General features: G+C 40.0%; 1 protein-coding gene across 1 annotated transcript in view; it reads right to left on the bottom strand.

Moving 5' to 3' along the window:
• Positions 1-4,846: 4,846 nt before the first annotated feature.
• The window catches only part of gjb7 (gap junction protein beta 7), a 31,223-nt gene continuing 21,777 nt past the window's right edge, over positions 4,847-14,292 (bottom strand). Inside the window, exon 3 of the mRNA XM_043686943.2 lies at positions 4,847-7,836. Within this exon, the coding sequence (XP_043542878.2) occupies positions 7,052-7,810 (759 nt within the window). The 5' untranslated portion in view covers positions 7,811-7,836 and the 3' untranslated portion in view covers positions 4,847-7,051. The remainder of the gene's footprint in view (positions 7,837-14,292) is intronic.

Raw genomic sequence — 14,292 nt, 5'->3', positions numbered from 1 at the left:
GATGGAAGGCTTATTAAAGTACCACTCGATATTCAATCACATATGAGATACGCTGAAGGCAAGGAATCCCTGAGGCATGGTACATCGGTAAAACTAAGCAGAGGCTACGGCAACGGATGAATGGGCACCGCACAACAATCAACAGACAGGAGGGTTCCCTCCGAGTTGGAGAACACTTCAGCAGTCCAGAACATTCGACCTAGGACCTTTGGGTGACCATCCTCCAAGGTGGACTTTGGGACAGGCAGCAGAGAGCAAAGGCTGATAGCTACATTTGGTACCCATAGAGATGGCCTCAACCGGGACCTTGGGTTCATGTCACAGTACAGGTGACTCCATTGCACTCTACACACACACACAGGCACTCCTATACACAGACACTCACACAAACTCCTACAGATCCACACACTCCCACACTCACACATTCACCCTCTCTCAGACGTAGACCCCTTTACACTCACACACACACACATACACTCTCTCACAGACACTCAAAACCCCCCCAGACCAGACACACACACACACACTCCCACACTCACACATGCACCCTCTCACAGACTTAGACCCCTTTACACTCACACACACATATGCACTCTCTGTCACAGGCACAACCGCCCCCCCCACCCCAAACACACACACACACACAAACCCACATGCACACATACACATATACTTATTTGGGGTGAATTTGTACTTGCAGAGTTACATTGTATTTTGCTCAAAAACTGCATGAATTCATGTAAGACTCTGTTAACCCATTTTTTTTAGATTAGAAGCAGTCTAAACATTATTTGATTAGATAGATTAGATTACTTATAGTGTGGATTATGGCACTGACAACAGCACACATGGGACTAACACCTTTAATATATTATCTGGACTGACACCAATTGTTAAAGTTAACCTGAGAATGTAATTTTTAAAAAAAAGTTTTGTGATTTACATATGAAAGAAGTGAAACTATCATGGTCACTCTAACAGATGAGAGACTTAACAAACAATCAAAGTATTTTTCAATGTATAATTTCAGTTACATCACACTGTAAACTTTGCTATAAATTCTGTGTCTTACAATTGTGTCCTCCACAACCACCTGATGAATGAGCGACGCTCCGAAAGCTAGTGCTTCCAATTAAACCTGTTGGACTATAACCTGGTGATTTTTAACTTTTACTGAATGTAAAGTTGCGTGTTTATTAATGATTGTGTTCCAAAAAACATTCCATTTAAATTCCTCCTTACAAAACAAATATTTCACTTAAATACATCGTCCCTTATGTAAACATACATTTCTAACGCAGTTGGAATTATACATCAAAATTTTCACATGACTGCCCCCATTCTGAAAATAATAAGTTGGGATATCAGCCGTATAGCACTATTCCTATAATAACTTATGCCAAATGGTATATTAAAATACTGAGCAGTATTTTTTTAACTCCACATAGTTTGTAGTGCTTTGACACATTTGACAGATCCTTAGCAGCTTGTCAGTTCCAATAGCTTATGCACTTCTTTCCTCACAAGCATATGTACTTTTAACAATCCAAATGGCACTGTACCCTACCCAAACAGTGGCTTACCCTTCTTAAAGGTGTCCCGGGATCAGATGCAGAGAGCTACTTTAGCTCTTCAAATGAATTCACAAGGTTCAGCCCTGTGTGTACCTGGTCTAATCTGCACATCGTGGGCATCTGGAATTTACATCAGCAAACTCATGCAGGAGTGTAGGCAGCTGGAGATGCAAATGGCCGGCTGTCTCCATAAACCATGCATTTACAAATCCTGAGCAAACTCCATCTGTGTCCGGCAAAAATGCAAAATGCTTTGCTAAAGGGCAGGATTTAGGTTTCCTGAGAATTCAGGCTCTCCCATCTAGTGGAAACGGGGACTAAATGTATATTCCAATCCACTAGAATTTTCTGTTATCAATTAACCGAGCTATTGACTGCCCATGTGCAGTGTAAATGGCAATACTTTTGTTTCCTCTTCTCTCAATTCTCTTTATCTAGGCTGAATTTTACCAGAAATTGCCCCAGTGTAGATTTTGGTGAATTTCATGGAGGGTTTCTCTCCAGGAGTCCTAACATGTTTCCTCATACTATTTTCCCAAACTTGCCTTATTACCTGTGCTCCATGCCCCTATGCTGCTGCACTCATTGTACAGCTGGTCAAGTGCTGGCAGTCCACAACTGCCCTGCGCGATTCCTCACACATGTCGGACAGAAGGGCATTGGCTCCCCACTTAGACAATGGGGACTTGGAGGTCCTGGTGAACGGGGCAGTCACTCCCCAGGGAACATGCTCTGAGATGTTGGTTTCCAAGGTGGAGGGTCAGAGAAACAAGCAGAGAGCTGAAGTCACTAGGTTACCGCTCTGACTTTCATATCAGGAATTGTCACTGTGTAGTGTCTGTCTGGCAGTTGGGAGAATGGGAAATTGCATACTGATCAGGCAAGGTTACATACTGCTCAGGATGTTAGTACATGCTTATAAATGCGAACATGCCACTGGCCAGTCAGCAGCAAGAATCTCGATTTGTTGTTCAACACCTGGTTGGAAAATGAAACATTTTACTCTCGATGATCAGAATCTCCTCACTCCCAGTCTCACACAATTCATGAAACTCCTTCACCAGTGTCCAATTTGTTCAGTGGCTGGGAAAATTCAGCCTAGAGTCAAATTATATTTGATAACACTCCCACAAGATATCTTCAGACATTTTATCATGTCAAAAGCACTGTATAAATAAAGGTGATTTTGTTAATTGTGTTGAAAATCCTGTCTCCATTCTAATTTCAATATTTGTATTACTTTGCATTTATTCATTTGCATATTGGTGTTCTGTCTTGTTGGATCTCTGTTGTGCAATACCTTAGACTAGAAAGAAACACCTGATTTGCAATGCAATAATCAAAGAGATGTTACTTTTCTTCGTTTTTTTATGAATTGAATCTGGTTTGTTTGTGGTGGGAAACAACATACAGTTCATCAATCCAACATGTGAGCAGTGTTCAAACTATTTTGTCAGTATCTAATAATGTCATTCTGTTGTACTGAAAGCAATCACTAATTAGCTATGTTCATTGTCAAACTTGGTATGTCCATTTTTACTACCAGTGACTGCTTTACATAACTGCTAATTCACCCTCCTTCATCTCCAGTGAGACCAACAGCCATCCAATTTTATTTTAAATTACATCTTTGCTCTCACAATGAACAGTAAATGTGTTTGTGTTAGGTAAGCTTTTGCTAATATTATCAGGAAGTATGGTGTGGAGGAGCCGGTGTTGAACTGAGCTGGACAAAGTTAAAATCACACCACATCAGGTTATAGTCCAACAGGTTTATTTGGAAGCACTAGCTTTCGGAGCGCTGCTCCTTCATCAGGTGGTTGTGGAGCAGGATCCTAAAGCATAGAATTTATAGCAAAAGATTACAGCATCATGCAATATATCGAACTAAGCTAGATTGATGTTAAGTCTTTCATTTTTTTGGACGGATTGCAGGTTTTGGTTCATTAATATGTAAATTAAAATAAGTTCAGGGATTGACATATTAATGAACCAAAACCTGCAACCCATTCTAAAAGATGAAAGACTTAACAACAATTTAGGTTTGTTCAATATATCATTTCAGTTGTGTGATGCTGTAATCTTTTGCTATAAATTCTGTGTCTTATGATCCTGCTCCACAACCACTCCGAAAGCTAGAGCTTCCAAATAAACCTGTTGGACTATACCCTGGTGTTGTGTGATTTTTGTATTTCATCGGGAAGTAGTAATAAACCTTACCTGATAAATGCTTCAAATAAAAGAACTATGGATGCTGGAGATCTGATATAAAAACAATGCTGGAGAAACTCAGCACGTCTGCCAGCATCTGTTGAGAGAGAAACAGTTAAAATTTCAAGTTCAAAACTACAGCTGTGCAAATAACTTTTAAAATATGTTTTTTTTTCTACAACCACCTGCTACTGTGGAAACTTAATTACAGTAATCGTTACATTTTTGAAAACTGAAACAGACCTTTTATTGGTTGCTTACTATCCAAACTGGTCAGTTCCCATTTCCGCTAAGCTGTCCAAACAACTTAATTTCAACCTGGGTTGTTCTTCTTTATATTCTACAAAAGAGGAACTAGGACTTTTGCATTTTGTGCTATGTCTCTATTCCTTTTCTTTAAAGCAGAAGCAGTCGCATGATAGCATTAAGTTTAAATTTATACCCTCTCCATATCGAAACCAACTAAACTTCAAACGCTGTATTAGACTAAGCTTAGTATGCCGCACCCACATATAATCCTTCTTTAAACTGCTATGCACTAAGTTAAAGGAACAGTCAATAAATTAAAATTAGATTTTGAACAAACCTTTTTTGGAAGAATAATATGTCCTCAAAAGCATTCCAGTTTCTCAAGTGGATTGGATAAACTTTATAGATATAATAGCATGAGGAAAATGAATTCTGAAAGATCATTAAGTCAGATCATTTGGTATCAAACATTAGAACATTTGTGTTTTAGAATGGAGAAAGTGAGGTCTGCAGATGCTGGAGATCAGAGATGGAAATGTGTTGCTGGAAAAGCGCAGCAGGTCAGGCAGCATCTAGGGAACAGGAGAATCGACGTTTCGGGCATTAGCCCTTCTTCAGGAAGAAGGGCTAATGCCCGAAACGTCGATTCTCCTGTTCCCTAGATGCTGCCTGACCTGCTGCGCTTTTCCAGCAACACATTTCCATATCTGTTTTAGAATGGAACCAGCTGAATGTTTTTACTTGTTGAAAATCCCAGTCAAAACGATCAAGTGTTTATAACGACCAAAATGAACAATAAATGAATTAAGAAGTATATTTAACAAGTTTATTTATTTTCTTCAAGACAGAGTCTGTTAGAGTGAGTATATTGTGCCAGCAGCAACTTGCATTTACATACTGCCTTTAAATAGATACAGTAGTTACAAAGTACTTCACAGAAGCGTAATTAAGTAAAATATTGAAATCACATATGTCTTTCCAAATATAAAATATCGTCTCAGAATTGACATATGAAATATCAAAACAAACATCGAGTCCACAACATTTGAAATAATGATGATGAACAGAAATAGTTTAGCAGTTGTAATAATCCAAAGAGTATGAGTTTGAGTAGTGATTGTTGAATAATTCAATAAATCCAGCAATTTGTTAGTTTGCACTAGGAAAAAACGATGATGAGAAAAAAAACAAAGTATCCTAAGCCACAACTGACACCCACAGGCACAAATGGTATGAATGGAAATATGTGAACTGAGCATGTGCAATGTATAGTTGCTTGTTAGACCTGTCAAACCAGGTTTGGAGCATCAGAATGCAAAGCTTTCATGGCATTACATTCACAATGAAAATAGACTCCTCTCAGTACCGCACATGGATTTCGATCATACTCATCTCCACTGTTTTGTCAGATCTTCTAATTTTATCAGTGAATTAAGCTTTAGATTTAAATCAGTAACAATGATGCTTGATGATCATTAACCAACATTTTAAGGCTAACCTTTAACAAGTGAAGGTCAAATAAAAATAACCCTCGCTACATTTCTGTCAATACTAGTTTTGTAATGGCATTAACCAATCAAATTTAAAATTCTAATTAAAATGGAATTTGGGTGAAGCATATTAAGCATTCAACTGTAAAAATCATTTATAAAAATCAGTTTTATAAAGAAAGCTGTTGTGCCCTAGGTTGTTTCTCCTTCATCACGGTGACAATTAGAAATCTGTAATTAAAACATGTTCACTTATTGTGAATGTTTTCATAGCTGAAAGGTCATGTAGTGCTCAAAAAAAAAATCACCAGTTCTATCTTTACCGCTTTCAGGTAACTGAGTATTGGAAAGCATTCTGTTAAATAGGGCAGTAGTGAGTGGCTGGAAGCACCTGGAAGTCTGGGAGAGAATCTATTGGGGATTGCTTTTTGGAGTTAAGTGTGTCCAGGGCAGAATTTTCGGAAAAATTGGAGAATGGTTTGGGAGCACTCTGCAGACGGAGAAGAGAAAGATTTGAAGTTGAGAACTGACAAATTGGCAAGGTGCAGACAATGATCAACAGGAGCATAGAATGTAATTCCTGGGAACAGAAACTGACCTCTTGGAAACAGGGTGTGAACAACAGAGTTTGTGACACTCAGGAGCATAGAATGTCACCCTGAGGAGCAAATTGGAAAGAGGGTAAAACATCTGAGACCAGAGAACTTGTCGCCATTAGGAGCAGGGTGTGATCCCTGAGAATACTGTATAACTCATGTGAAATAGAATGTGAGACCTTCTGCAACTGAGTGTGATACCTAGGAACAGAAATGTGGCTATCAGGAGCAACAACCTACTAAGAAAAGGACATGGACATAAGGCAAGTGGGAACGTTGCAGTGTAACATATAACGTCAAGAACAGAAAGCAGAAGACTGGAGGGACTTTGGAATGGGGGAGGCTTCGGGATTATATATTGAAGAAAAACTAGAAAGTTATGAAGGTAAAGCAATCCCAGAATATATTGGAAACCGAAATGCAGCCTTATGCAGGTGTCCTGCACTCAATTGTACAAAGCTTGGCTTTGAATTAAATATAATTAAATCATGTTAAATTTAGTATTCTATACACCACAATCTCTTCAGGATTTGTTTTTAATCCTTCGATGAGCCGGTAAAGAATCCTAGGCAGTACCTCCAGAAGTCAATTAAAAGCAATATATTGTGGAAGCTGGAGACCTGAAATACAAGTAGAAAGTGCTGGAGAAGTTCAGCAGGTTTGGCAGAATGTGTGCAGAGATAAAAACAGTGCTAACGTTTCAAGTCCAATATGACTCTGAAATTCTGAAGAAGCGTTTTTAGACTTGAAACGTTAACTCTCTTTCTCTCTCCACAGATGCTGCCAGACCTGTTGAGTTTCTCCAGCATTCTCTGTCTGTGTTAATGCAATAATCCATGCTTGTTTATTTCTTTAAATAGCGGGTAACTGCCCACTGGAGCCTCTCTTCGAAAACCAGCTTTCAGAGATTGTACTGCTGTTTCTCTGGTTTTTACAATGTGCACATACTTACAGAAGACCTCAGGGTGCCGTTTCTAAGTCCTTTTCGTTGAGCTTGATTCAATTCTGAAGAATCACATCCACATTTCAACCGCTTTGCCTGTTTGATAGATCTTTTTTCACAGATGTTTCTGCAGTGTTTTATGATGAGGTAGGTCATCTCACAGATGTTTAGCAATATGCACACAACTGAGGAGACCACCATGCAGTAGAGGAAGATGGTCTTTTCTGTTGGCCGACTAACAAAACAATCCACCACATTGGGGCAAGGCTTGATCTCACACTTTAAAAGGTGAGGAATAATAAACCCTTCGTACATCCATGCCAGCACAAACAGGAAGGTGAACTCAACTCCTGTTTTGAACACCAGGCTGAAGAAATAGGTCCACCATAGGCCCCCATCTATGTTCCCTTTGTCTTTATACAGCTTTTTTTTGTACTTCTTCTCGCGGTGTTCCCTGTAACCTACATGCATGACAACCAGAAGAGAAGGGGTGGAAACTAAGATAAGTTGCAGTGCCCAAAGTCTTGCATGTGACACTGGAAAGAAGTGGTCGAAACATACATTCTCACAACCAACTTGCCTCGAGTTGCAGGTAAACTCCTTCTGTTCATCATTCCAGACACGTTCTGCAGCCACCACATAGATAAGGACTCGGAATATGAACATAACACTCAACCAGATTCTCCCCACAACGGTGGAGTATTTATTCACTCCACTCAAAACATCACGGAGTAAACCCCAGCTCATGGCTCCTCAATAACTTGAAGCTGGATCTACAGAACAGAGAAAAGAAATTCGGAAATAATACAGTAACAAGTTATAGTTATTTTCGTCAACCTGCTCAAACTTCTATGACACACCTCTAGTGCAGTCGGGACTTGAATCCAGATACCCTGGCCTAGAGGTAGGGCCTCTACCACAAGACACCTCGCTAAACTTTGTACTGTCATATTTTAATGACAATACATATTTGTGGAGAGTACTTAATGAAATAAAACCTCCCAAGAACCTGCAGAAAAGTGTTGTAATACATAAAGCAGTGTTAAGGCACTGGATCAAAATATTGAGAAGTGGGAGCAGCCCCTCAAGCCTGACCCACCATTCAATAAGATCACAACCAAGTGTCACCTCTCCTTTTACCAGCTCCTTATTGCCCACAATCCCCTCATCTTTCAAAACTCTACTTTCTTTGTAATTACGTTCAGTGATCCAATCTCCACAATTCTCTGCGGAAGAGAATTCCAGACATTCTCTGTTTTGTGTGCAACACTCCCTCCAAGCCGCTTACAGGCTGCTGCTCTGATGTTCCACACACAACGATCGGTGGTGGCATCCTGACCCTTACAATTGACATCCAATTTCAGAAGCCATGCTTGGATCCTGGAGAGCCCGTGCAGTTGGTAAGCAAATTTGAGGGAACGCTGTTCCTGGGAAAAGAAATTCCATCACCTCTCAGTTTTAAATAAGTGTCCCTGTGACCCCTAGTTCAAGATTCCCTCACTAACAGAAACATCTTCTCAACATTTACCCTGTCATTCCCTCTCAGAATCTTCCATGTTTCAATAAGGTTGTAATGCTTATTCTTTTAAATGTTATTGAATAAAGATTTATTCTGTTTAGCTGTCCTTGATAATTCTGCACTTTCATTGTAGGAATTAATCTAGTGAGACTCTTTTGAGCAACTTCCAATACCAGTGCAGCAAACCTTTTGTTAACCAGCCCCTATGGGACAAGGAGTGCACCAGTTGATCATATATTCCAGATAATCAAGAGATCCCGATAATCACGCACTAAGTATTAGAGACATGATGCAGGAGGTATACACATCACTGCTATACATTGACTTAAATAATAATGCAACTTTGCCTCAAATAAAACTTACCGGTAGAATCTTCTCACTTGCACCCTCAGCCGACTACTCGGACATTGCAATAATACAGCAAATGTCTGGTTTTTGAGGTGAATAATTTTTGCTGGTTTATCGAGAGGGCCAGTTCAAACAAAGTTGACTGTATAACCTTTCTTAAATACAGGGCCCAAAATTCTACTTTGCATTCCACATGCAGCCTTACAAACACCTGTACAGTTGTACCCTGTTTTAAACTCCTACAGCCTAACCCATAAAAATCAAAATTCCTTTTATCTCCTTAATTACTTGTTGCATCTGAATGAACACTCGCATCTCTCTGTATTGTACTTTATAGGAGCCTCCCTCCCTCCCTGCCTATTGATTCTTTCACCCAAATGCATCACCTCATACATTCATACATTAAACTCCATCTACCATGTTTTTGCCCACTCACTTGACCTCTCTCTATCCCATTATTTTTCAAAGAGATGAGTTTTCAAGACAAGTTTTAAAAGAGGGTGGAGAGGTGGAAGAGATTTTAAGAGAGACTTTCAATTGAGATTTACATATAATTGAACACTGAGAAGCAATCTTATCAGTTTTGCCTGCAGCATTTCAAGGCCTTAAAGTTTCTAATTGTCTCAACAGCAACAACTTATATTCATGAACACCTTAAACATAACAAAATATTCCGAGGAATTTCACATAATAAAATTAATTGAGACTGAGCCGTAAAAGAAGATTTTAGGATAGATGACTAAAAGCTTAAATAGAGATGTACATTTTGGATAACATTTTAAATGAGACCAGTGAGGCAGTAAGGCAGAGAAGTATACAGAGGCAATTCCAAATCTTGGGCATAGGCATCTTAATGCTTGGTCACAAATAGTGGAGAAAATGCATGACAGGCCAAAATTACAGGAGTACAGATATCTCAGTGGGTTGTGGGCCTGGAGGAAATTAAAGAAATAGGAAGGGTGAGGACATGGAGATATTCAAACAAGAATGTGAAATTTAAATACAAAACCTTGCTTGCCCTGGAGCCAATACAGATCAGCAAACCCAGGACTGAGAGCAGAATGGGAATTGGTGTGACATTATGTACTGAGCTTTGAATCATCTAAAATCAGAGGGTAGAATGTGAAAGTGCAGACTGTAGTGCAATGGTCAAGTCAAGAAGTGATTGAGGCTCAAATAAGGAATTCAAAGTAGACGAGGAGGAAAACCAATTAGTCGTCAAGCCATATAGCACGGAAACAGATCATTCAGTCCAACCAGTCCACGCTGATCATAATCCCACACTAGAGTTTAGATCAGAGTTGTGCTGGAAAAGCACAGCAGGTCAGGCAGCATCCGAGGAACAGGAAAATCAATGAATCAGGCGAAAGCTCTTAATCAGGAATAGAGGCAGGAAGCCTCCAGGGTGAAGAATTAAAGGGGGTGCAGGGGCGGCAGCTGGGGAGAAGGTAGCAAAGAGTACAATAGGTGGATGGGGGTGGGGATGGAGGTGATAGGTCAGAGGGGAGGATGGAATGGATAGGTGGGAAGGGAGATTGACAGGTAGGACAGGTCACGGGGACGGTGCTGAGCTGGTTGGAACTGGGGTAAAGTGGGGGGGAGGGGAAATGAGGAAACTGGTGAAGTCCACATTGATGCCCTGGGGTTGAAGTGTTCCGAAGTGGAAGATGAGTCGTTCTTCCTCCAGGCGTCAGGTGGTGAGGGAGCGGCAGTGGAGGAGGCCCAGTCCTTACTTTTGTCTATAATCCCAAACTAAACTAGTCCCATCTGCCTGTGGTTAGCCCATATCCCTCCAAACATTTCTTATTCATGTACTTACCTAAATTACTTTATAGCTGTGCGTGCATCCACCACTTCCTCTGGAAATTCATTCCACTCACAAACCACTCTGTGTAAAATAATTGCCCCCATGTTTTTTTTAATTCTTTCTCCTCTCACCTTAAAAATAGGCCCCCTAGTTTTGAAATACCCCACCCTAAGGGAAAGATATCTGCCATTCACCTTACCTATGCCCCTAATTATTTTATAAACTTCTACAAGGTCACCACTCAACCTCCTAAACTCCAGCAAAAAATGTCCCTGTCTATCCAGCCTCTCCTTATAAATCAAACCTTCCATTCCCAGAAACAGGCTGGTAAATCTCTTCTGAACCCTTAAACCACTAATTCCTTCATGGTTTACACAAGGACCATTAGTGCAAATTGGGAAGGCTGACCCAAAGGTTTTCCATGGCAAGTTGTGAGGGTTTTTTCAATCTGCAGTTGTGGTGAGCAAGATTCAAAGCTAGCATCTGAAATTCAAAAACATTCAAAAATATCTACCGTAGTTCTTACCCCTTTGAGTACTATCTCAGATCTTCATCTGTCCACTTTAATTTGAGTGCCTTTTCCTTTCTAGCTCAATATAGAATATAAAAGTTGCTATATGATGGTGATATATAAAATTTAAGAACACAGTTGAAGTATTGGTTGTATCTTTGACCTACGCACTATAGGAAGAATGTGAAGGCCATAGGGAGAGTCCAATATAGATTTACTCTCATCAGGAAGACCCACCTCAGAGAGCTCCTGACCAAAGAGACACTGGCAGATCTCCATACCAGGAGTAGTAGCTACAGCCAGTATTGCACTGCCCCTTCACCTGAGACCGCCACTGCTATCCCTGGAGAGAGGAAGGAGTGTGTGCGATGTGGTAAAAGGAAGAGAGGTGCCAGTGAGGAGGATGGGAATGCTGGAGGCCAAGGGGAACCCACCTTAGGGATGGTTTTAACCTCTCTCACCCCCTGTCTCCAGTCCCACACGTGGAATCCTTGCCTTGTCTCTTGGTATGGACCTCTTCACCACTGGTCTAAATCCAGTCCATGGCTGCATGGAATAAACAGGTTTGGGAACCTGAGATTAAGATTGCGGCATTTGTAGAGGATTAGGCATCAATCTGATGTCTTTCTGCATTGTTTGTTTAAATTCAAGTTACATGTATGTCACTTGGTTTCCTGCTGCCCCTCAGTTAAACTGTGAACTTTGGACAAAACTGGAGACATTCAATTTGACACAATGAAGATGCCAAAAAGAAGGGCTTTGAAAGCTTGGTAAGGCAAATCTAGGCATGAACAATACACTTAATGGGGAGGTCCTAGGGAGTGTTGCTGAACAAAGAGACCTTGGAGTGCAGGTTGATAGGTCCTTGAAAGTAGAGTAGCAGGTAGAAAAGATAGTGAAGAAGGTATGTGGTAAACTTGTCTTTATTGATCAGTGCATTGAGTATAAGATTGGGAGGTCAAGTTCCAGCTGTGCGGGACATTAGTTACAGCTACTTGTGGAATATTGTGTCCAATTCTGGTCTCCCTGATATAGAAAGGATGTTGTGAAACTTCAAAGGGTTCAGAAACGAATTACAAAGATGTTGTCAGGGTTGGAGGATTTGAGCTATAGTGAGAGACTATAGGCTGAATCTATTTTCCCCGGCAGGTCAGAGACTGAGGGGTGACCCTATAGAGGTTTATAAAATCAAGAGGGGAATGGATAGGGCAAATACACGAGGTATTTTTCCTAGAGTTGGGGAGTCCAGAACTAGAGGGCATACATTAACAGTGAGAGGGGAAAGATTTAAAAGGGACCTAAGGGGCAACTTTTTCGCACAAAGGGTGGGGTGTGCAGGGAATGAACTGCCAGAAGGAGTGGTGGAGGCGAGTACAATTACAGCATTTAAAAAGCATCTGGATGAGGCTGGATGAGGCTGGATGAGGCAAATGGGGCTAGATTAATTTAGGATATCTGGTCAGCATGGACAAGTTGGACTCAAGGGTCTGTTTCTGTGCTTACATCTCTATGATTCTATGGCTTTCAATTTTGTCACAGCAATTCAAATAGAAGCTCTACCGTGACTCAGATGCTCCTTGTATTAGATGTGGGTATATTGTTATGGGCCAGATTCTAATGAGATACAGTGAATACACAATTTAATTCATTTGTGCCAATAGTCACATTTTATTGATCTTTATTTATCTTTAAAAGTTCTATCCCCACTCAATAGGTTCTTCTGCTTTGCCTTAGCCTGAAAGACAGCAGCAGCTGAGATATCCCCTAGTGCTGCTGTGACAAATTGGGTGTGGAAAAACACTGTGTGAATGGTGGTGCAGGAAATAGGATGTTTGCTTAAGTGTGAGGCATCTTGTTCTTTACAAGTGGTATAGTGCAGCATAAGATGCAAGATGTGTCGAGACCGTTAGAGTCACTAAAGGCTCAAGAGAGATCCAAAATGGAGAACGAATCAGCAACTGAACGGGTATGTTGTTGCTCTCTCTCTGTGTTCCCCAAATAAATCACATCAGGACATTTCTGGAAGCCAAGGTAGCAGAGACCTTTCGTCTTCAAAAAAAAATCCAGGAATTATTCAGGAAACCATATTTGTTCTGGAAGCACTTTAGCTGTCATATAATAGATGATTTTCATCTGCATCAACTATTAAGTGAACGATGGAATTGCACAGACTCCTTTTAATTAGATAGAAGACATGTCAAATCATTTATAGAACCATACAGTATAGGGAGGCCCTTCGACCCATCAAGTCTGTACCTTCATTTTATGCTGCAAAGGAATATTTTCTTTAGTTTTGTTTTGACATAATGATGTAGTTGAAAAATGTGCTAGGGGTTCACATCAATTATAGTTCACATCTCTAACTAGCACAACCTAGAATGCCGACACCTGGATGCCTGTTCAGTTGCAAATACATTTTGTCAGATTATGATTTGGAGATGCCAGAGTTTGAATGGAGTGTACAAAGTTAAAAAATCAAATAACACCAGGTTATAGTCCAACATGTTTAATTGGAAGCACTAGCTTTCAGAGCACAACCACCTGCTGAAGGAGCGTTGCTCCGAAAGCTATTGCTTCCAATTAAACCTGTTGGACTATAACCTGGTATTGTGTGATATTTAACCTTGTCAGATTAGGAATTGTATAATATGCATTGTCTCATTATATGAGGTACTGAGTGTATGATAATTCCAGTAGAAATGCGTACATGATCAATGATTTGTTTCTTTTATATGATACAAACTTTATTATTGTAGATCCTACATTTTAAATTAAAGTCAATCAATGTATGGAATGGTTTAATTGAGAGTTCCAATTCAAAATGCAAGAATATTTTTGAATTAGTCTAACATAGGATTTTTTTGGCATTTAAAATATCGTATCGATTTAATTAATTTCACAGGGGAATTTTGTTATGCATTTGCATCAAAATGACTCTCTATTGACAGATCTACTAACACTGTAAATAGAAAAAACTGGTTTTGACAATCGAATTTTAATTCAGTGCAAATTTTGTTGACAGATATGAAGTCTGCAGCAATCTT

The sequence above is a fragment of the Chiloscyllium plagiosum genome, unplaced genomic scaffold, assembly GCF_037043375.1.
Source record: "Chiloscyllium plagiosum isolate Xiang-an unplaced genomic scaffold, Cpla_swu_hap1 HiC_scaffold_3, whole genome shotgun sequence".
Taxonomy (NCBI): Eukaryota; Metazoa; Chordata; class Chondrichthyes; order Orectolobiformes; family Hemiscylliidae; genus Chiloscyllium; species Chiloscyllium plagiosum.
This window is presented reverse-complemented; position numbering and strand designations above follow the sequence as displayed.